This window comes from Canis aureus, chromosome 5 (genome assembly GCF_053574225.1).
Source record: "Canis aureus isolate CA01 chromosome 5, VMU_Caureus_v.1.0, whole genome shotgun sequence".
In the NCBI taxonomy this organism is placed as follows: Eukaryota; Metazoa; Chordata; class Mammalia; order Carnivora; family Canidae; genus Canis; species Canis aureus.
Window position 1 is genome coordinate 34,786,600 of NC_135615.1, and position 21,337 is coordinate 34,807,936.

General features: G+C 44.7%; 1 protein-coding gene across 4 annotated transcripts in view; it reads left to right on the forward strand.

Moving 5' to 3' along the window:
• LARP4B (La ribonucleoprotein 4B) overlaps positions 1 to 21,337 on the forward strand; it is a 94,459-nt gene that overhangs the window by 64,809 nt on the left and 8,313 nt on the right. For all 4 annotated transcript variants that reach the window (XM_077897373.1, XM_077897371.1, XM_077897372.1 and 1 more), the window contains 7 exons: positions 961 to 1,064; positions 4,797 to 4,907; positions 6,325 to 6,378; positions 6,463 to 6,672; positions 9,316 to 9,422; positions 9,984 to 10,235; positions 14,010 to 14,055. In XM_077897373.1, the coding sequence (XP_077753499.1) occupies positions 961 to 1,064; positions 4,797 to 4,907; positions 6,325 to 6,378; positions 6,463 to 6,672; positions 9,316 to 9,422; positions 9,984 to 10,235; positions 14,010 to 14,055 (884 nt within the window). The remainder of the gene's footprint in view (positions 1 to 960; positions 1,065 to 4,796; positions 4,908 to 6,324; positions 6,379 to 6,462; positions 6,673 to 9,315; positions 9,423 to 9,983; positions 10,236 to 14,009; positions 14,056 to 21,337) is intronic.

Here is a 21,337-nt window from a genome sequence, read left to right on the forward strand (position 1 = left end):
CGTAACGATAGTGAGTTTTCCATTCACTGAACACAGTATCTGCATGCATTTACTTATATCTTTTAAAATTTTGTCTTGGTAATGTTCTGCACTTTTCAATGCACAAGTTGTCCATATCTGACATGATATATGATGATTTCCTGTCTTTGACACAGTTTTAAATAATGTGTTTATTACAGTTTTGCATAGGTGTTAGTATGTAGAAAAACAATTCATTTTCATGTATTGGTCCTGGATACTGAAACTTTGTTAACCTCAATTCTAGTTTTTTGAGAAATTTTTTCAGTCTTCCATTCCTGCTGTTGGTAACCCTGTGTGGGGGTGGTCAGCTCTGCGCCCAATTGTGATCATGCTGTGTTGTGACTGGAATCCACGCATGATGTGGTTTCACAGATGTGACAGCAAAACAAAACAGCACACAAAGGAAGGTGTATAGAAACTGTGAGGTCGGAATCCAGCCTCTCTGTGTTAGCACTTGCCCCAGCACCAGCCTCCTTGTGCTGACCGTGGCCTGTGGTCTGGAGGATGTCATCACTGGGAAAAGCTGTTGGGGCACACATGGTACCTTCTGAGTTCTAAATAAGAAGTAAGAGTAAGACAGAAAATGATTTTTACATTAGGGGCTTGTAGAAGAAAAGAAGCTAATAACTGAGTTGTGATCTACATGTAGTTGTTTGAAAATCCTTGTTTCATGCTGTTAAATTTATTCTAGCTCCTAAAGGATTTTTTTTTTTTTTTAAATTCTTGTGTTCCTTTGTTTTGAAAAATGTAACATGCAGGTTGGGCATAAAACCTGATGGTTTGTGTTGAGGTAACCCACTGTATATATGTGTCTTCAGGGTGTTTAGTTAAATACAACGTAGCACATCACACTGTAGTGTCCCTATTATGTCGTAACTAGAATGCAAATGATTTGTTTCAATATTTGTATTTTACCTTTCATTTTTCTTCTCTTTGTAGCTTTACCATTAGTCCAAGTGGATGAGAAGGGAGAAAAAGTAAGGCCAAATCAGAGTCGTTGCATCGTGATCCTGCGTGAAATACCCGAGTCCACTCCTGTAGAAGTAAGTCTCCTTGGAAGGGTGCTCAGATTTTTTTGTGTGTGTTTTTGTTTTATTTCTGTTTACTTCTGTGTTTCTTGGAGGGTATATTTTAAAGTATATGCACAGCAACACTTTCTTTCCAGGACTTACACACTGTAAGTTACAGTGTGATTTGTTTATTAGAGTGGTACTCAAACTTTTAAATATTCATTTAAAAATAACAAAATAACCCACAGGTTAAGATAAGATATTTTTATGTTAGGTAAATATTTTTAAAAGGATTTTATTTATTTGAGAGAAAGTGCATGCAAATGGAGGGAGGGGCAGAGAAAGAGGGAGCAGCAGACTCCACGCTGAGTGCAGAGCGCAACGTGGGGGTCCGTCCCACGACCCTGAGATCATGACCCGATCTGAAACAAGAGTGGGACACTCAACTGTTTGAGCCACCCAGGCGCCTGTGTGTTAAATAACGTTTCAGAACAAATCTCTCCATGACAAGAGGGGGATTCTCTGAAGAGCGCAGGGAATGTGGCCTGTTCCTGAATCAGGCTGACCTACCAGGACCAATGCAGAAGTTGGCACAGTGAAAGGCTGGGACATCTTTTTCATGTAAATGGATCTGCAGATCGTTTAATTTGAAAAGTACCAACTTGGGCAATAAACTTAGGAAATGACAGTATTTGATAGTGGCAGACAGTCATGAGAAGTCGTCTGCCATTACTGCTTGGCTGTAAAATCTCTTGCTTGTCCAGATACTTAAATTGAGGTGGACTGTAGTAAAAACCTGGCCGTTGTGGCCTGAGACTACAATGAGCCTTCCTGCAGGGTTCCAATGGAGTCAGCTCCTGATCTGTGTAGAGCGTTGGGGCTGTCTGCCGCCAGGACTTTTCGAGACCCCAGGAAGTTTGGTTTGTCAGTCACAGGTCTTTGTTAGGCCCGAGTTACTCGAGCTGCGTACATACTCAGAACCGTCTCCGTAGGGGAAATGGATGAGTGTGCGTGCAAGTGAAGATTGTGACAAACCTAGGGTAAGAAGTTATACTCTTCTTGACTGGCATTGTTCTAACAAATTTTACTTTCTGTTCAGCTCAGGCTGTTTTTCCTAGTTTTATATGTGAAGAAAAGTAATTAGGATTGAATTTTTTGTCCTGTTTTTTTTTTTTTTTTTTATTAAAGTTTTAAATATGAAGGATCATCCTCTTTCTTTCTGCCGAGCTGGATGTGTTTATAAACGCACAATAATATTTAAAACACAGGTCCTGAGAGATATTTGTAAAGACTATAACCGAAAAGGATTTTCTACTTTTGGCTGCAGACATGGATGTTGGTATATTTCTATTATGCCAAACACACGCCCTGTGTCTGTTGTAAAACTTGAACCATAGAAGTTTTAAGAGAGACAGCTCAGAGGAAAAGCTCTGACAAATGAAGGGTTGACAAAGGAAAGGGAAAAGTGGTCGAAGGCGAGCTGACTGAGAGGGCAGGTGGCTTGCGGAGCGCTGACCACGCGGAGCCCCTCTGCGGCAGCCATGCTCTTGTCCGTGGTTGGACACTGCTTTCAACTGTAGTTCGCTTGGTTGATTAATAGTCTTTTATGAAATGGCCCTTCTTCCCTGGTAATAGTTCACTTTGGGATCGGTGTAACCGCTCTGCATTGTTCAGTCACTGCTAGCGTGGCGTGGCACGGCCTGGTGCCTGTGCCCTTAGCCCGTTTGCGTCTTCATAGTTTGAAGGACTTCCTGTGGGCGCCTCGAGTCGGGTCGTACTTTTCTGAGCCAGTCTGAAGATCGCTGCCAGCTAAGTGGGGAGTTTGGACTGTTCTCATTTCAGTCATCAATCACGTCCTTGGGTTTAAATTTGCTGCTTGTTTCCTCATGGTCTATACTGTTCCTGTGTTCTTTCCTTTTCTCCCTTTCTTTTGGGTTAAATTCATTATTTTTGTCTCCTTTTTTGGCTTATTAGAAATAACTGTTTTGTTTTTGTGGCTGCTTATAGGGGTTGTGGTGACATGTTTAGCGGGTCTGCACCTGCCTGTAGTTAATCTCGCCCTGCTGCCCACCCTCTGCAGCGTCCGTCTACCTCCCACGCCGCCCGGCGCTGTCACTGTGACACCACACAGGATTTTGTTGTCTGCTTCAAACAAGTCAGTTTTAAAGAGATTAAAAATGAGGAGACTATGTTTCCTATTTATCCCCATTTACTACATGCAGTGCTGCTCCTGCGCGTGTCTAGGTCTGCGGCTCCTCTGGCCTCCTTGCTGCCCCCGTAGGCCTTTGTTTCTTGTGGCGCAGGTCTCCTCTGCTTTTGTGTGTCTGAGAAATTCTTCTCTTTATTCTTTTATATATATTTGTTTGTTTTGAAGAAATCTTTGTCTTCCTTTATGGAAGATATTTTGCTGGGTGTGGAACTCAGGAGTGACAGGCTTCTTTCCCTTCCCGTGTCTAAAGATGCTGTCTCCCATGTTCTGGTGTGCGTTCTTTCTGAGGCCGGCTCTGTCATTCTTCACTTCTTCCTCTGCATGTCACTGCTCCCTTTTTCTTAGCGCTTTGAAGATTTTAAACAATTTGATGATGATGCACCTTGATGTAGCTTGAGAGTCTCTTGAGTGGAAGTTTCCTGAGCTGTTATTTCTTCACATATTTTGTTTCTTCTCTATTCTTTTCAAAGTTCCTGACTAACTGCTAATCCTACTTAGTACCTTTCTTGTTCCAGTTCTTTTGGGTCTTTTTCTTTGCTCCTCCATGTCTGTTTAACATACCCAGTCTTTATCTTTTGGAATATAGAACACATATCTAAGAACTATGTTAATATCCTTGCCTTTTAATTCTATCATCTATATCATTTCTGGGTCTAATTTGATATTTTTCCTCCTTTAGATCATGTTTTTCTGTTTCTTTGTGTGCCTGGTAAATTTTGACTAGATCCCAGGCATTTTGGATTTTACTTTATTGGGTACTGAGTGTTTCTGTATTGTTTCCTGGAACTGATCTTGAGCTTTGAGGTTCAGTTTGACCCTTTAGGAGCATTATCAGGTGGAAGCAGGGCCCGTTCTTCCCCACGCCGAAGCAGTGTCCTTCTGCACGCTGTGCCTTGAGGTCTTATGCATTGGGAATGTTTTCCACTCTGCCTGGTTGAGGGGAGACACACTCCCTGTCCCTGTGACTTCTGCTGCTGCTCCCTCTAGTCGTTTCAGGGGGCTCTTTATGCATACTGAGCCCAGGGAGACCCCCTGAGAGCCCTGCAGGTGTGATGCTGGATCAAGCTCACGTCCTGGCACTGGGCTGTGGGGTCCCCATGGGCGCTCCAGGCTCACCTGCCCAGCATGGCCTGAGCTCTGCTATAATTGTTATTTCATATATTTTGTCTTTTGTCTTTAATTATTTCGACGGGAAGGTAAATCTCATCCATTTTGACCAAAAATAAAAGTTCAGCTGATGTTTAAATTTCTCACATTACTGCCCTGCTTCCCCAATTGTGCAGTTATCAGCTTTCTGGTACAGTGAAACAAAATTTTCACATTAATTTAGCTTAATGGTATCTTGGTGTACTAAGAAAAGCTGTAAGTACTGTACTTACTTCCTGTGGCAGTAGGGTTCTGATTCTGAGCCACACTTAGCTCTTCAGGTCTTCTGAAAGACCTTTACTAGCCATCAGTATGGTAGACTGTAAGCACTGCGTGTATGCACCATTTCTCCTGGTGAGGACAAATGTGCTTTCGTCGAGAATTAATTTTTACCTTTCTATTTCCCATAGGAAGTAGAAGCACTATTTAAAGGAGACAATTTACCGAAATTTATAAACTGTGAATTTGCCTATAATGATAATTGGTTTATTACATTTGAAACAGAAGCTGACGCACAGCAGGTAAGCTGTTCCCACCCCATGAAGTTCAGCGTTACCAGTACTTAACAAGTAGTACATGAACTGAATTGGGGACTGAATCGGGGCGTTGAGATCACTGCTGCATTATTGTCCGAAGTTTGATTATAAAGTGCAGAGGAAATCAGGTTGTAGAGACTGAAATAGGTATGTTTGTGGACACAGTGTTAGAGGCGATAGATAAAGCCTATGACATTATTTTCCAAGGACGTGTAAGACAGGCAGCACATGAAAATGAGTTTTTTCATCTGGACAGAGAAAAGTTTTAATACTTGGGAAGTGTTTTGGGAAACTTGTACGTAATTTTAACTTTGATAAGGCATCATTGTATATTGTAAGATAGTTGGAAAGGCCTCCGGGAAAGCTCTGTGAGGAGATCAAGGAGTTAAGATGCTCTCCCTGGCCTAAAAGGAGGAGTCTTACTTGGGGGAAACATGAACATGCTTCAAGGAATGCCAGTACAGCTGACCCCTAAACAACAGGCGAGCGGTGAGGAATCCGCATGTAACTACGGACTCCCTCAAATCTTAGCTACTGATAGTCTACCATTGACCTACATGAATCCTTACAGGTCCATACATGTTCTGTATATTACTTGTGTTATATACTGTGTTCTTACGGTAAAATAAGCAAGAGAAGAGAAAATACTGTGAAGAAAATCATAAAGAGGAGAAAATACGTTTATAGTACTGTCCTGTATTTATCGGAAGAAGTCTGCATACCAGTGGACTCTTGTAGTTCAAACCCGTGTTGTTCAAGGGTCAGCTGCATGGTACTAAGTGGTGAGTGATGTGAATGCTGTGAGGTTCAGAAGAGAGAAGCAAAAGTCTGAAAGACCAATTTGAATGAGATGGAGGGGAAGGGCATCGGAGGAGCCAGGCGGTGGGAGGGAAGTCTTGTCAGCAGAGTAGGTGTAAGCCATCCTCACCAGGATGGGGGAGTGTGGTAGGCCGAGGTCAGAGCCTTCAGAGTTAAGGAGAGCACTTGGAGAAGAATAAGGGGCTCCATAAATAGGGACTTCTGAAGACTACAGCCTTCATGTTTCCCTTTCTTGAACTGTATGTTTCCATTTTCATATTGGTTAACACTTGGGACTAGGTGTCCATTATTTTTCCCAGGTCAGGATCTTTAGCCTGTGGTTGTGAGAGGCTTTTATGGTATCTATTAATACTACTAGAATTGCATGTAAATGCTGTTGTGAGATTTTCTGCTAGAGGCTCTCTAGCTCATGGAAGTTCTTGTAAGGAATCTGTGACCCCATAGTAGGTTAAGAATCACTGTTCTAGATCCTGTCCATCATATTTTAGCTGTACCATTCCTTATTTGAGGTATTGAGTTAACTGTCAGTTCATCTTATTTATAAGATTAACACAGTGGCATTTTGGGTGATTTTTGCCCTCAGGCTTACAAATATCTGCGAGAAGAAGTCAAGACTTTTCAAGGAAAACCAATTAAGGTAAGCAAGACCATTGGTTATACTTCATTTACTTGCAAATCAATTCCTAAGTATTCTGATAGAAATTTCTGTATTTCCAAACAGGCACGGATAAAAGCAAAGGCAATAGCTATAAACACATTTTTGCCAAAGAATGGATTTAGACCTCTGGACATGAGCCTTTATGCGCAGCAGCGCTACACAGCCTCCTTTTACTTACCTCCGGTCTACAGCCCCCAGCAGCAGTTCCCCCTGTACAGCCTGATTGCCCCCCAGACGTGGTCGGCAACGCACAGCTATCTTGACCCACCCCTGGTGAGTCCTGTCTTTGCTTGGAGCTCATGCAGCGGGAAGTCCTGTTGTGGACACTGCACTAGGTATTCAGAAGAATGGAGGTCTTGATCTCATAGTGGAACCAGATGTATGTTCGGGTTGTGCTCATAAAATAGGCTGTCACCTTCTACAGTGGGTTCAAATTTAGTTGTGAGATTAATATGCAGCTGTGGGCAATCTTTTAAAAACCTTGGAATGCTATAATTTTGATCGTTGGCTCAGTTTACCTGCCCTCCTGTGTAGTCGTAACTTCCTAGGCTGTGTAATCTCCAGTAAAACACAGAATGTGATCTGAGCTCTCGGATAACCAGGTTACTCCTGAGCACAGGAGGGTTGCCAGGAGAGATGCTTTTAAGGAGACAGAGGTGGTTTTTTTGTTTTTTTTTTTTAATTTTTATTTATTTATGATAGTCACACACACACACACACACACAGAGAGAGAGAGAGAGGCAGAGACACAGGCAGAGGGAGAAGCAGGCTCCATGCACCGGGAGCCCGATGTGGGAATCGATCCAGGGTCTCCCGGATCGGGCCCTGGGCCAAAGGCAGGCGCCAAACTGCTGCGCCACCCAGGGATCCCGGAGACAGAGGTGTTTTTATAGGTTCCTGACAGTTGAGGACAAGTAGAAGACCGATGACCTTGTTTTCTCACACCAGCCGTAGGGTTGACTGGCCTGTGTCATGGGTCCAGCTGCTTTTCTGCAGTTGTGCTGCCAGAGAGGTTGGAGAGGTCAGGTGATCCCTGGCTGGGTGTTGGCACGAGCTTGGTGGAGTGTGTGATGTGAGCATCACAACTTTCATTGGTCTCCCACCTGAGTCAGTGGGGTGGACTGAGGGACAGGTGTGCCTGAGGTGGCAGGACCGCTTTAGTTGGAACCAGAGAAGGAACATGGCGCATGGGGAAGGTTGTGGTCGGAAGCAGGAGTCGAGTTAATGGTTTTGAGACTATGGCTGTGGACTGAGTCAGGAAGGAACGTTGGGTGGTGCTCGGGTCACTTGCGGGATGTGAGAGATGCCTGCGAGCCAGGCCCCACCATGTCGGACGTCATCTGGGGTATCATTGACTGAAGAGGGAGCTGGAGAGACGAGCGTCGCCTCCTGTGGGATGGTTGGTGCCTGTTTCATACCAGCGCGTAAAGATGCATGTCTGTGAAGGAATGCAGCCTGGAAAAGACACCGATGTCAGTCAAGCAGGCAGTGATTGAAAATAAGGGACAGAGAACACTGGAACTTACAATTAGGGGCTTGTTAGGTGTAACGGCCTCTTCTGTTGAGCTTATCGGAGGGGGCTGGAAGGGAGGGAGGCTGCTGGAGGGTGGGCCACGTGTGCCCAGACACCGGGGATTGTGGCATTATGGGTGTCTCCGAACTGACATGTAGGTTCAGGCGGGGAGCTGGGAGATGAAGCTGGCGCGTTCCATCAGGGCCAAGCTGTACGGCTCCTTAAACGTGCCCTGAGGTGTGTGGACTTGGCCCATGGCTTGTGGGACATGAGAAGGGCAGCCAGGAAGAGTCAGGACAGGTCCTCTCGGGCGCCAGCAGAGCTCTGAGGTCTAGAACTGCCGCAATGGGGGGCAGTTAGCAGACAGGTGCCACTGTGCAGAGTTGCATCTCGGTCTTAGAGCGGATCCTGATAATGCACTACTTTTTTGAAATCTTTGCTACTTTCTGTAAGAGTGTGCCAACAGCCATGTAGCTGGTGTGTCGAAAGAGGGCCTTTCTCCAGACGAGGCTAACTGCCATGCCAGTGCTGGTGAGTTCCTCTTGAGTTGCTTTTCTCATTTGTCTGTTCGCACCCATCCCTGCTGGAGCAGGGGCGGTTGGCACCCGGGGTCAGTTGTGTGGCCATTAGGAGGGTTCCTTTGATCCTGGTTTGGAGGTGGGCACGTGAGGCCTTTCGCGTGCTCTAAAGCATACTGTGGCACTCTGAGCAGGTGTGAAGATACGGTGCCTGTGGTTTCTCAGCCAGTCATGTTAAATTATTGGGTTAGGAACTAATTTATTTTTAATTTCTTGAGCACAGTTACACAAATAGAATTCTGCATGTGCCAGTGTGTGGAGGAGGTGATTTGTCTCGTGGTGTAGTGTTCAGAATCTAGTTCTGGTGTGATCAATACATTTATAAGTAGTTGGACTCTGGCAGCAGTTCTTAAACACTATGTTGAAGATTCTAACAAAGTTTGAAGGGTATCTTCCTGCCCCAGAGTTTTCTGTTGCTTCAACTTCTTTGTAGTACAGAGTTTTCTCTCTGTTGTTTCTTCTTCTTTTTTTAATCAGCAAACAGTTTTTGGTCCTGTGCTACCTCTAACATCCGTTTCCTGTCCCCACGTGTACCCGGCTCTAGCCTACTTGGTGTCGTTGGCTTTCCTCGGCAGACTGCTGTGGGGGGATCACTGTAGTCAGCCGGGAAAAGGCCTTAGCCTGAGCCTGGCTCGGGAAATACCAGTCATTGGCTGTGATCTGGCCTGGCTCGTGTTCTTTTCAGCCTGAGAATATTTTTGGTATAAAATGGAGCAGAGCTTCTTTGGCACGTTTAGAAATGGCCCAGGCCACCACAGGGTACAGGGTTAGCCAATCCCAGGTCTGTTTATGGCTTGTTGACCTGTTTGTTTTTAATGAATCTAGGTAACTCCGTTTCCAAGTACTGGATTTATAAATGGGTTTACGTCTCCAACCTTCAAACCTGCAGCATCTCCTCTGACTTCGCTCAGACAGTACCCTCCAAGAAGCAGGCAAGTTCATGAGTGGTTGAAATGCTGTGTTCTCTGGGGTTTGCGGTAAGAGGTCATTGTCACGTCGTGCCCTTGAAGAGCAAAGCCAGAGAAACAGTGTCAAACCTGGTAGTCCTCACCACTGGTAGTCCTCACCACGTGTGTGAGTCACGTTGACTAAGTGAAGAAGCTGCTTCTGATGACCTATTGGCATATGTTTGACCGATGCAGATAAAAGTGCTCAAGGCACTTACATTCTGTGAGAATAAACCCTGAAGTGCCTACATAAAGGACAGGTTCTCCACAGCTTGTCTCTGCGTGTGCCTGCTTTTAACATGGGCTTGGACTGCCACTAAGCAGAACATTGGTACTTTATAGGTTTGCGCTGTCAGATATCGTATGCATGAACTGTCTTTTCAGTAACGTTTTATTTTATCTTTTTTATTTTTATTTTTTCAGTAACATTTTAAATATTTTTCTAAATATCACATATTCCCTGAGACATTCGTATATTAGCGATCTCGTCTTAGGATGCCACAATTGCATTATAAACTTGAGTGCATGCAAACCTTTTGTTTACAGGAATCCTAGTAAATCTCATCTACGCCATGCCATTCCCAGTGCAGAGAGAGGAGCTGGGCTGTTAGAAAGCCCTTCGATATTTAACTTCACCGCAGACCGGCTAATTAATGGTGTTCGGAGCCCGCAAACCCGGCAGACAGGTCAGCCTAGAACACGGATACAGAACCCTCCAACCTACACCAAGAGGGAGCTTGGGTCTGGTCGAGTGGAGCAGAGCAGCGCGGAGTCGCCTCCTGGCTTGGGGAGAGGGAGGTGAGTCCTTTAGAGCCACTGTCCAACGGCTAGGACCTGCCTGTCTAAATAAGCTAGTAGTATTTTCAAATTCCACCAATTTAGGTATGTTTTATAATTGTTATTCTCAACTACATCACAGACAAAGGTTTTACGTAATGAGACTTTACCAGCTTCACCTTCTTTGTAGTACAGAGTTGTTGAGTGAGAACTGTGGGTGGAAAGAAGCATGTTAGATCACAGTTCTCTGCGGGGATTTGGAGCTCTGCAGCTACCAGCGACCCCACGCCCTCCCCGACGGCCCCCAGCTCCGCAGAGGCCCAGCTTCCTGGCCCAGCCTTGCTCCTTTCCAGCTGGCGGATGGTGCGGCCATGCACACCGGGCTTTCACTTCCATTTGTACCAGCTTGACTTACAAAGAAAGGCTGTGATAGTTAGTGGTACCTGTTGGCTGCATTTAGTGGAGACGTTGCTTATCTGTCCTTTGGCACGGACTAGCACCCAGGGGCCCTTGGCACCTGAGGTCATAACCCGGAGATGGGCCTCTCCCTTCTCCTCACCTCTGGAGGTGGCTTGCTTGCTCTGGCGCCTCCTGCCCCTTTCCCCTCATTGGAGAGTGAGGTCAGATGCGGTAGAGGTGAGTCTCTGCTGTGCATCAGGCCCGTTTGTTCTCTAGTGGGCAGTTGTACATGGGCTTTCAGAAAGGAAATCCCCTCAAGTGGTCAACCTGCCTCAGCTTTTTTTCTCACCAACTTGGAAAGCATCAGATGTGGAGATGCCTTAGTGTTGCGTGCAGTGCCAGCCTCAAGTCTGCAAGTCTGCCAGGGAGCTCTGGCAGCGCTGGCCCCTCTCTTCTTGACACCTTGTGCTCATTGCACTTTGGCAGTGCGAGGGGCCCAGAGGCATGGTGCATGCCGTCTGGCCTGGTCAGGGCCACGGGACGGCGTCAGAGTGGCTGACAGTAGCACTGCTGCACGTCACTAGGACGTTTGCTGTCATGGGTGCTGGAGAGCGAAGGTCAGTGAGGAGACGCAGAGGCAGTGGCCACAGGCAGTGGCCGCCACCCAGGAGCTGGGGCATAGCGGACGCCAGATGCTTGCACAGGGTCTGCGGACTTGAGGCCAGGCCCTAAAGATGACACCCGAGTGGTGTCTCAGGTGTGGAACCATGCTCCTTGGGGGATGGTGCAGAGAACACGCCCTATCCCTTCCTCCCCACCACCTCCAGCACCACCTATAGGGAAAAGCTCCACAGGAAGTGTCCTGGCAGTGGAAAGATAGGGCCACCCAGCATCAGAAAAACAGAAGCATCTGGTTGACCAGCGTGGCCACCTCTGGCCACACAGTCACATGTGATCCTCACTCGTGGTTTGGACTTCCAAAGGACGGCAGGAATGGGCTTGTGCTTTTGGTACTCCTGCCCGGTTAGTCTGACCCCTGCAGATTGTGACCACCCTCTGTAGGGCATTAGGGGAGAGGCGTTGAGCTGACGCAGCCCAGGGAATAGCTGCTCAGGAAGCCCTGGTTGATACTGACAGTGGCTCCTTCTCTTGTTCCTCACGTTTCCTGTGCCTGCAGACAAGGGATCTTCATGGTGTGAGGGGGAGCCCAAGTGACCGTGTCCCTGGCTAGTGACCCCCACAAGCAACCCTCTTTCTCTTGAGTTTTATTTTCCTTAAATTTTGTCGGTGATAAGGAGCAGAGTGAGGGGCCCTAGCACCGCCCTGGCCTTGCGTGGCAGTGGCCTGCAGGGTGGCCCCCAGCCAGGTGCAGAAGCAGGAGAACTCCATCTGAGTGGATGGCTGCCTCAGGTGTGTCACCTGGTGGGAATGGTCCGTCCTGGGGGACTGACACAGCCTAGCCACCAGACTCAGGGAGCAAACATCACGCTGATGGAAAGATGGGCGTGATGGTGAAGAGTCCCTGCCCCACTGCTCCACGGTGTCTGCACTGTGCGTGCTGCTCTGGCCCCTTCCCTTAGCCTCAGATGTGTCCGATGGTGCCGACACCGTGATGGAGGCCTACCTGCCACCTCCAGGATGGACAAAGGTAGGGCCCAAATAATCACCTGCAGCACTGGGAGAAGAGGCAGACGCACCTCTTCTCGCCCAGCTGTTGGGGTCTCTTCTAAAGTGCTAGCCGCATCACAGATGTCCTCAGGCCGTCTCTTCCACAGGCATCCCCCCAGGGCCTCCCCGTCACCAGAAGTTGAGCACTGCTCTTTGCCGAGCTTTCAGCCAGCCAGATCCTTAGGTTCCCTGCTGGAGAAGCAGTGTAAATCCATACTTTGGGCCATTTCTGCGTCTAGACAGGATGTTGCTTGAAGTGCTGCCATCTGGTTTTGGGAAGTGCTCCTGATGGTGGTGGTGTGCCCATGCGCTCAGCACCCCCACAACCACCTGTGGTGCAGGTCAGGATCTTTCCCCCAGTCACTGGTTCTAAGGGACTCCCTGTGAGGCCGTAGGGGTGACCACGCTCCTCCTGCTGGTGTTGGTGCTTCTCCCTGGGGCTTAGTGCCCCATTTGCGAGGGGCAGCTCGAGTCCATGGTCACACGTTCTCCACTGGGAGCCAGTTGAAAGCAGGAGCTATTTTTGGAATAGTTTCTACAGGAGAGGGTGTGGCTTTGCTACAAAATCCTAGAAATTTGCCTAGTTGCTTCTCCTGAGGCCCCAGACTGTCCTTGCTTGGCAAAGTCGAGGGCTCTGAGCCTTTCCTAGGTAGTTAGGCACCTTGGGCAACACTGCTTGTAGGTTTCTGGCAAGTAAGGAGTAGTCAGGATTCTTTCTTTGAGCTCCCTTCTGACTTCCTCAGTACCAGTGTATTCAGTTGGAATAACAACGGGATAAGTAAATAAAAACAGAAATTTATGGACTAGAATTAGCATGTGGGCTGTTAGGCCACATAAGCCTGTCCAAGGCATGAAAGTGGCGTGTGGCCTCAGGGCCTGCCGGGACATGCCTGCTCTGTCAGTGTTTGTTGATTCCGTGCGAGGCACGATGCTGGCCCCCGGAAACCTGGAGCCCTGTGCACACAGCCAGTAGCTGGGTATCAGTGCCTGGGGCTTGGACACCCTGGTGCCTGCCAGTGGTAGCGGGAGGGGGCTGATGTGGTCATGTCAGAGCTGACACGAAGGGAGAGAGAGCAGGCTGGGCTACTTCCGGGTCTTTCCACTTCAATGATTAACCAGATAGACCTTCATTAGCAGTGTTTAACAGTTCACCTGTGTAGTTCGTGGTCTGATTTTATATATCTTGTCATTGCAACTGAGTGGACATTCAAATATTTGTATCATAACAAATTCTAAATGAACACTAGGAAAATCTGTCAGTAAATGTTTTTCTTTTTTTGTTTTTTTGTTTTGTTTTTTTAATCTAGACATCACTTTTAGTCTTTTACTATAAAATTTTTGTTTTGTGTATACTTAAGGCTGGGATTTTTCAAACAGAAGTCATCTGTTGGGGGCACCTGGGAGACTCAGTGGGTGAAGCATCTGCCTTCAGCTCAGGTCATGATCTCAGGGTCCTGGGTTGGAGCTCTGCTCTGCAGGGAGTCTGCTTCTCCCTCTGCCCCTCCCCCTCCTCGTGCTTTCTCTTTCTCTCTCTCTCTCTCTCTCTCTCTCTCTCCCTCCCTCCCTCCCTCCCTCCCTCCCCCCTATCCCCCACCCCCTAGTCTCAAATAAATAAAAAAATTTTTTAAAGTTGTTACAAAGTAAGAAAGACATATAAGCACATGTACTCAATGAAAAGCTTTCCAAGTGGGGAAAAAGTTCATAGTCTTTTACTTTCCTATTCTCTAGGAAGAATTCCTTTGGTTACCGGAAGAAACGGGAGGAAAAGCTGACAGTGAGTATATCTAGCCCTTGTCACTATTGCAACACCTTTAAACCTAGTTCATACTAGACAAACCTGAGATTTAACTATATGAATGGAGGTAAAGATTTGGGGAGCTTTTCAGCAGAGGTTTCATCTTCATGCTGATGCACAGCAGGTGGTAGTGGACATTGTGGCCTGAAGAGGAGAGGCTGGAGGCGGTTCTGCTGGATGCTAACTAGTGTCCAGAGTGTTGCCACCGGGTGTCTGTGTGCTCCCACGCTGTGTGCTCGGCATGGGCATGGCTGAAGACATAGTGTAGGCACACGGGGGTCGATGCACACATTCCGATGAGTTCTGTGTGGGTACAGTACAAGGTAAATTAAGTGAAATGAATAGTTCTGACAAGCAGAATGAACTTCTCTTGTGTAGGAGTTAGTTCATCGGGATTTTTCATTCAGAACATTGAATTGTATCCCCTGAGTAGAAAACGCATCACTGCCTTCTGCTCTAACATAGGGCTGGACCCAGGGGAATGGAGTGGGCTCCTGTGAGTGCACATACCGGAGGCGCGGCCACATTTGCTTGGCTTACATCAGTAGTTTGTCCTCCTATGGATGACGCTTCTGCTGAGCTCTGGTGGGCGGGGGGAGCCAGCGCGTTTCCACAAAGTGCTCAGTTAGTCGTGTCCGCGGCCACGTGGGAGGAAACGTGGAGATGTGGATGGTTGGAGGACTGGAAAGACCTCGAGTGAATTCTTGGTCCAGTCCCTGAGCCAGTGAGGATGCACTCTCTCATCACAAAAAGGTAGGTTGTCTCTGTCTAGAACTTAGAAAGTACCAATTAGTAGTTAATAAGATGCCCATAATTCTACCTCTTGGTCTGTTTAGTCAGGGTTTTGGCAAACCCTTTGGTAAGGTAGTTTATAGTGGTTGATCTCAGTTGGAAGTAATGAATTCCTGTGACATTTGGACTAGCAAGACGAGCAGAGCAGGTCTGCAGTTATTAGTTCCCTTAAGTAAATTACTCTCCTTGGTTACTAAATTACTGTCAGAGGTGACATTTATCCCCATTGCCATCTCTGTTACATTTTGTGTCCCTGACTCATACCTGTGGCTACTTGGAAGGCCAGGCGCACGATGCAGGTGCCTTTCTTAAAGAGGATGCATCTGTGGTTGTGATGGCACATGCTGGTAACTTCAGGAACTTAGAGACAAGTAACTTGGCCCAACCAGGCTGTAGGGCCGCATTCCTACCTCACCTCAAGTGCTGCAAATCTTAAGAAATGTTAAACACTGCTTTGGAAATCAGACCTCCTCTGTAGGCACTACCAGTGCCATTAGTGTAATTCCTGCATCTAGGCAGTTGTTGCCTGCCTCTCGAGTGCCCAGAAACTCAAGATTTAGTAAATTTTTGAAGTCTGAATGTCTGAAAATGTCTTCTGAAAAGCTGGGTTCACCTCAGAAAAATGCAGATGTTTAAAATAAAACCCCTAAGAACTTGGAGACCACAGGTCTGTGTATAACTTAGAGCCTCGCTGAGTTACCCAGAGCATGCAGGGGCTGATTGGCTAGTAGGTGCGAGTTTGCTTCTGAGGGCACGTCACTCACCAAAACTGAGCTGAACCTCGGGCACCTGAACCATAATAAGGGTGAGAAACATGCAGAGGTGCAGGAAAGAGGGATTTATGGGTGTGTGTGTGTGTGTGTGTGTGTGTGTTTACTTTCTGGTGCATTTTATTTTTTTAAAGAATTTTTGTCATAATTCCAGTTAATCAATGCAGTGTAATATTAGCGTGCAGCGTAGTGATGCAACACTCCCATATATCACATCACAGTGCTCATCACAGCAAGTGCCTCCTTAATCCCCGTCACTCGTTCCCCCTCCTCTCTGGAGAACAGCAGTCTGTTCTCTGGAGTGAAGAGTCTATTTTCTTGGTTTATCTCCCTCTTTCGCTCCCTCTCCTCTGTCTCTCTTCCCCTTTGCTTGTTTTGTCCAATTCTACATGAGTGGAATCGTATGATATTTGTCTTTATCTGACTGACTTCTTTCACTCAGCTTAATATTACTTTAGCTCCAACCGTGACGTTGCAAATGACAAGATTTCATTTTTCATGGCTGAGTAATATTCCATTGTGTGTGTGTATACACACACACACACACACACACATATATACAGGCCATCTTCTTTATCCAATCATAAGTTGATAGACCGTTGGGCTCCTTACATATCTTGGCTGCTTAAATAATGCTGCTGTAAGCATTAGGGCACATTTATCCCTTTGAATTAATATTTTTGTATCCTTTTGGTAAAATGCTAGTAGTGCAATTGCTGGATCTTAGGGTAGTTCTATTTTTAACTTCTTGAGGACCCTCCACACTGTTCTCCAGAGTGGCTGCAGCAGCTTGCATTCCCACCAACAGGGCAAGAGGGTTCCCCTTTCTCCACATCCTCCTCAGTATCTGTTGTTTCCTGAATTGTTCATGTTAGCCATTCTGACTGGTGTGAGGTCGTGTCTCATTGTGGTGTTGATTTGTATTTCCTTGTTGATGTTTGATATTGAGCATCTTTACAAGTGTCTGTTCGCCCTGTGGATGGATGTCTTTGGAGAAATGTCTGTTCATGTTTTCTGCCTATTTTTTAATAGGACTATTCCTTTTTGGGGTGTTGACTTTTAGAAGTTCTTTATATATTTTGGATACCAACCCTTTATTAGACATGTCATTTGCAAATATCTCCCATCCTGAAAGTTGACTTTTAGTTTTGTTGGCTGTTTTCTTTGCTACGCGGCAATGTTTTATCTTGATGAAATCCCAGTAGTTCATTTTTGCTTTTGTTTCCCTTGCCTCTGAATACATACCAAGAAAGAAGTTGCTGCCGCCAGTGTCAGAGAAATTACTACCTGTGTTGCCTTCTAGGATTTTTATGGTTTCAGCTGTCATTTAGGTCTCTGCTCCATTTTGAATTTATTTTTGTATGTGGTATAGGAAAGTGGTTTAATTTCATTCTTCTGTGTGTGGCTGTCCAGTTTTCCCAACACCGTTTATTTTTTCCATTGGATAAATCTTTTTTCCATTCCTGCTTTGTGAGAGATTAGCTGACTATATAGTTGGGGTCCATTTCTGCATTCTCTGTTCTGTTTCACTGATCTGTGCGTCTGTTTCTGTGCCAGCACCATACTGTCTTGATGATCACAGCCTTGTAACACAGTGTGAAGTCCAGAATTGTGATACTTCTAGCTTTGCTTTGCTTTTTCAAGATTGCTTTGCCTATACAGGGTCTTTTGTGGTTCCATACAAATTTTAGGATTGTGAAAAATGCTGTTATTTTGACAAGGATTGTGTTAAATGTATGGATTGCTTTGGGATATAGAGACATTTCAACCATATTCTTTCTTCCAGTCCATGAGCAGTGGAATGCCTTTCCATTTCTTTGTGTCATCTTCAATGTCTTTTCACCTGTGTCTCATAGTTTTCAGAGTGTACAGGTCTTTTGCCTGTACACAAAACCTTGGTTAGGTTTATTCCTAGATATCTTAACTGGTTTTGGTGCAATTGTAAATGAGATCAATTCCTTAATTTCTCTTTGTGTTGCTTCATTATTGGTACAGAGATATACAAGTTTCTGTACATTGATTTTGTATCCTGTGACTTTTACTGAATTTATGTATCAGTTCTAGTAGCGTTTTGGTGGAATCTTTTCCAGTTTTCTATATAGGCTATCACGTCATCTGCAGATAGTGAAAGTTTTGACTTCTTCCTTGCTGATTTGGATGACCTTTATTTCTTTTTGTTGTCTGATTGCTGTGGCTAGGATTTCCAGTGCTGTGTTAAATAACAGTGGTGAGAGCGGACATCCCTGTCCTGTTCCTGACTATACAGGAAAAGCTCTCAGTTTTTCCCCACTAAAGGTAGTAGCTGTGGGTTTTTCATAGATGATCTTTATTATATGTGGAGATATGTTCCTTTTATACCTACTTTATTGAGGGTTTTTATCGTGAATGGATGTTGTACTTTGTCAAATGCATTGTCTGCATCTACTGAAACGATCATATGGTTCTTAACCTTTGTTTCTATTAACGTGGTGTGGATCATATTGCTTGATTTGTGGATATTGAACTACCAGCAACCCAGCAGTAAATCCCACATGATTGTGGTGAATGATTTTTTAAAATGTATTGTTGGATTCAATTTGCTAGTATTCTATTAAGAATTTTTGCATGCATGTTTATCATGGATATTGGCCTGAAGATCTCTTTTGTGTGTGTGTGTGAAGTCTTTATCTGATTTTGGAATTAGGATAATGCCGGTAGAATTTCCCTGGGAAGCCATTTGGCCCTGGACTTTAGTTTGTTGAGATTTTTTTTTAAATTCACCTTCCTTGCAGGTTTTCAGTCTATTCAACTTTTCACTTTATTCCTGCTTCAGTTTTGGTAGATTATATGTCTAGGAATTTATTTCTTCCAGGTGTCCAATCTGTTGACATAAAGTTTTTTATAATTTCTTGTTGTTTGTATTTCTGTGGTGTTGTAATTTCTCCTTTCTCATTTGTGATTTTATTTATTTAGGGTCCTTTCTCTTTTTAACAAGTCTGGGTAGAGGGTTTATCAATTTTATTATTATTATTTTTTAAAGAACTAGCTCCTAGTTTCATGATCTCTTTAATGAGTTTTTTTTTCGTTGTTGTTGTTTCTATATCACTTATTTCTGCTCTTATTTTTATTTCCTTCATTCTACTAGATTTAGGCTTTGTTCTTTTTCTAGCTCTTTTAGGTGAAGTCTTTTAGGTTGTTTATTTGAGATTTCTCTTCTTGTATTGCTATATACTTTGCTCTTTAGAACAACTTTTGCTACATCCCAAAGGTTTTGGGCCATGGTATTTTATTTTCATTTGTTTCCATGTATTTTTTTATTCTTTGATTTTTCTGGTTGACTCCTTCATTGCTTACTTAGCCTGTTTAACCTCCATGTGTTTATAGTCTTTCCAAAAATCTTTTTTTTTTGTGGTTGACTTCAAGTTTCATAGCCTTGTGGTCTGAAAATATGCATGGTATGATCGTAGTCTTTTTGTACTTGTTGAGGCCTGCTTTGTGACCTAATAATATGTGTGACCTATTCTCGAGACTGTCCCATGTGCACTTGAAAAGAATGTATATTCTGCAGTGTTAGGATGAAATGTTCTGAATGTATCTGTGAAGTCTTATCTGGTCCAGTGTGTCATTCAAAGCCATTGTTTCCTTGTTGATTTTCTGCTTAGATGATCTGTCCATTGCTGTGAGTGGAGTGTGAAAGTCCCCTACTATTGCTGTGTTATCACTAAGGAATTTCTTTATGTTTTTATTAATTGATTTATATGTTTGGGTGTGCCTCTGTTGGATGCATGAATACAATTTTTAGATCATCTTGTCCTCTTTACTATGATACAGTGCCCTTCTTCACCTCTTATTACAGTCTTTGGTTTAAAATCTGGTTTATCTGGTGTAAGTATTGCTAATCTGGTTTTCTTTTGACATCCACTTGGCTCGAGATAGATGGTTCTCCACCCCCTAACTTTCAATCTGGAGCTGTCTTTGGGTCTAAAATGAGTCTCTTGTAGGCAGCACATAGATGGGTCTTGCGGTTTTTTTGTTTGTTTTATAATCTATTCTGACATCCTGTGTCTCTTTATTGGAGCATTTAGCCCATTTACATCCAGGGTGATTATTGATAGATATATATTTAGTGCCATTTTATTGCTTGTTTTGTTGTTTCTGGAGATTTTCTCTGATCCTTTCCTGTCTTTGTTCAATTTTTGGTGTCTCTTTTCCCCTCAAAGAGCCTCCTTTAATATTTCTTTCAAGGCTAGTTTAGCCATCATAAACTTCTTTAGGTTTTGTTCATCTGGGAAACCCTGTCTCTCCTATTCTGAATGACACCCTTGCTGGATACTGTGTTCTTGGCTGCAGAGTTTTCCCATTCAGCACATTGAATATATCACTCCCTTCTGGCCTGCCAGGTTTCTGTAAGAAATCTCCAGCTAACCTTATGGGTCTTCTCTGTAAGTTAGTGACTTCTTTTGTCTTGGTGCTTGTAAGACTCTTTCTCTGTCACTGTATTTTGCAAATGTAATTAGAGTATGTCTCATGTTGGCCTTTTTTTAATTTTTTTTTTTTTAGAGTTTTACTTTTTTTTTTTTAAGTTATTTATTTACTTATTTATTCATAGAGACACAGAGAGAGAGAGAGAGCCAGAGACACAGGCAGAGGGAGAAGCAGGCTCCATGAAGGGAGCCTGACGTGGGACTCGATCCCGGGTCTCCAGGATCCCGCCCTAGGCTGCAGGCGGCGCTAAACTGCTGTACCACTGGGGCTGCCCGCTTTTTTTGATTTTGATGGGAGTTCTCTATGCTCCTGGATCTGGATGTCATCTCCTTCCCCAGATTAGGGAAGTTTTCAACTGTTACTTCCTCAAATAAACTTTCCTCCCCCTTTTCTCTCTCCTGACTCCTGTGATACGAATGTGAGTTGCCTCAGTCTGTTCTCTTGTTCCATAATTATTCTTCTGTTTTGTTCAGCTTTGTTACTTTCCATTACTTCATTTTCTAGGTCACAGATTTGTTCCTCTGCTTCTTCCAGCCTGGTGTTCATTGCATCAAGCCCATTTCCAATCATGTTTATTGTGCTCATCATCCCTGATCAGTTGTTGATTGTTGTTCTTTCATCTCTGCAATAAGGGTCTCACTGTTCTTTTCTCAAGCCCAGTGAGTGTCCTTATGGTCGTTACTTTTAAATTCTCTTTCAAGCATATTACTTAAATCTGTTTTGCTCAGGTCTCTGGCTATGGCCTTACCTTGTTATGTCATTTGGGATGAATTTCCCAGAGAGACCATGGGATTTTTGTCAGTGTGGGTCCCTTTTCACTCTTTGACCTGCTGTCTCTTGAGTTCTACAGATTTTCTCCAGATTCTGCCTCTATAGGGAATATCCTGTTGGTGTCAGTTGCTGTGCAGTGTTGGTCCCGTCCAGCTAAGCAAGCCCCACGAAAGCCTTGTTTCCAGAAGAGCCCACATTCAACAGACAGTGTCTGCATTCCACCTAAACTCCTTTTCCCCTTCTGTTCCTTATCTTCTTCAGCCGAGGAATTGGACATTCAAAATAGGACTCTAGCCTGTTGAAGCAAGTTGGTTTGATAATTTTTCAATAAAAAGACATCACTGACTTTCTTTTGGGATCTTGGGTTTATAAATTACTCTTGGATATCATTATGAAGAAAAGAAACTCAAGGAATCTGATAAAAATCTGTTATGAAATACCATGGTTTTACATAGTGATTTTAA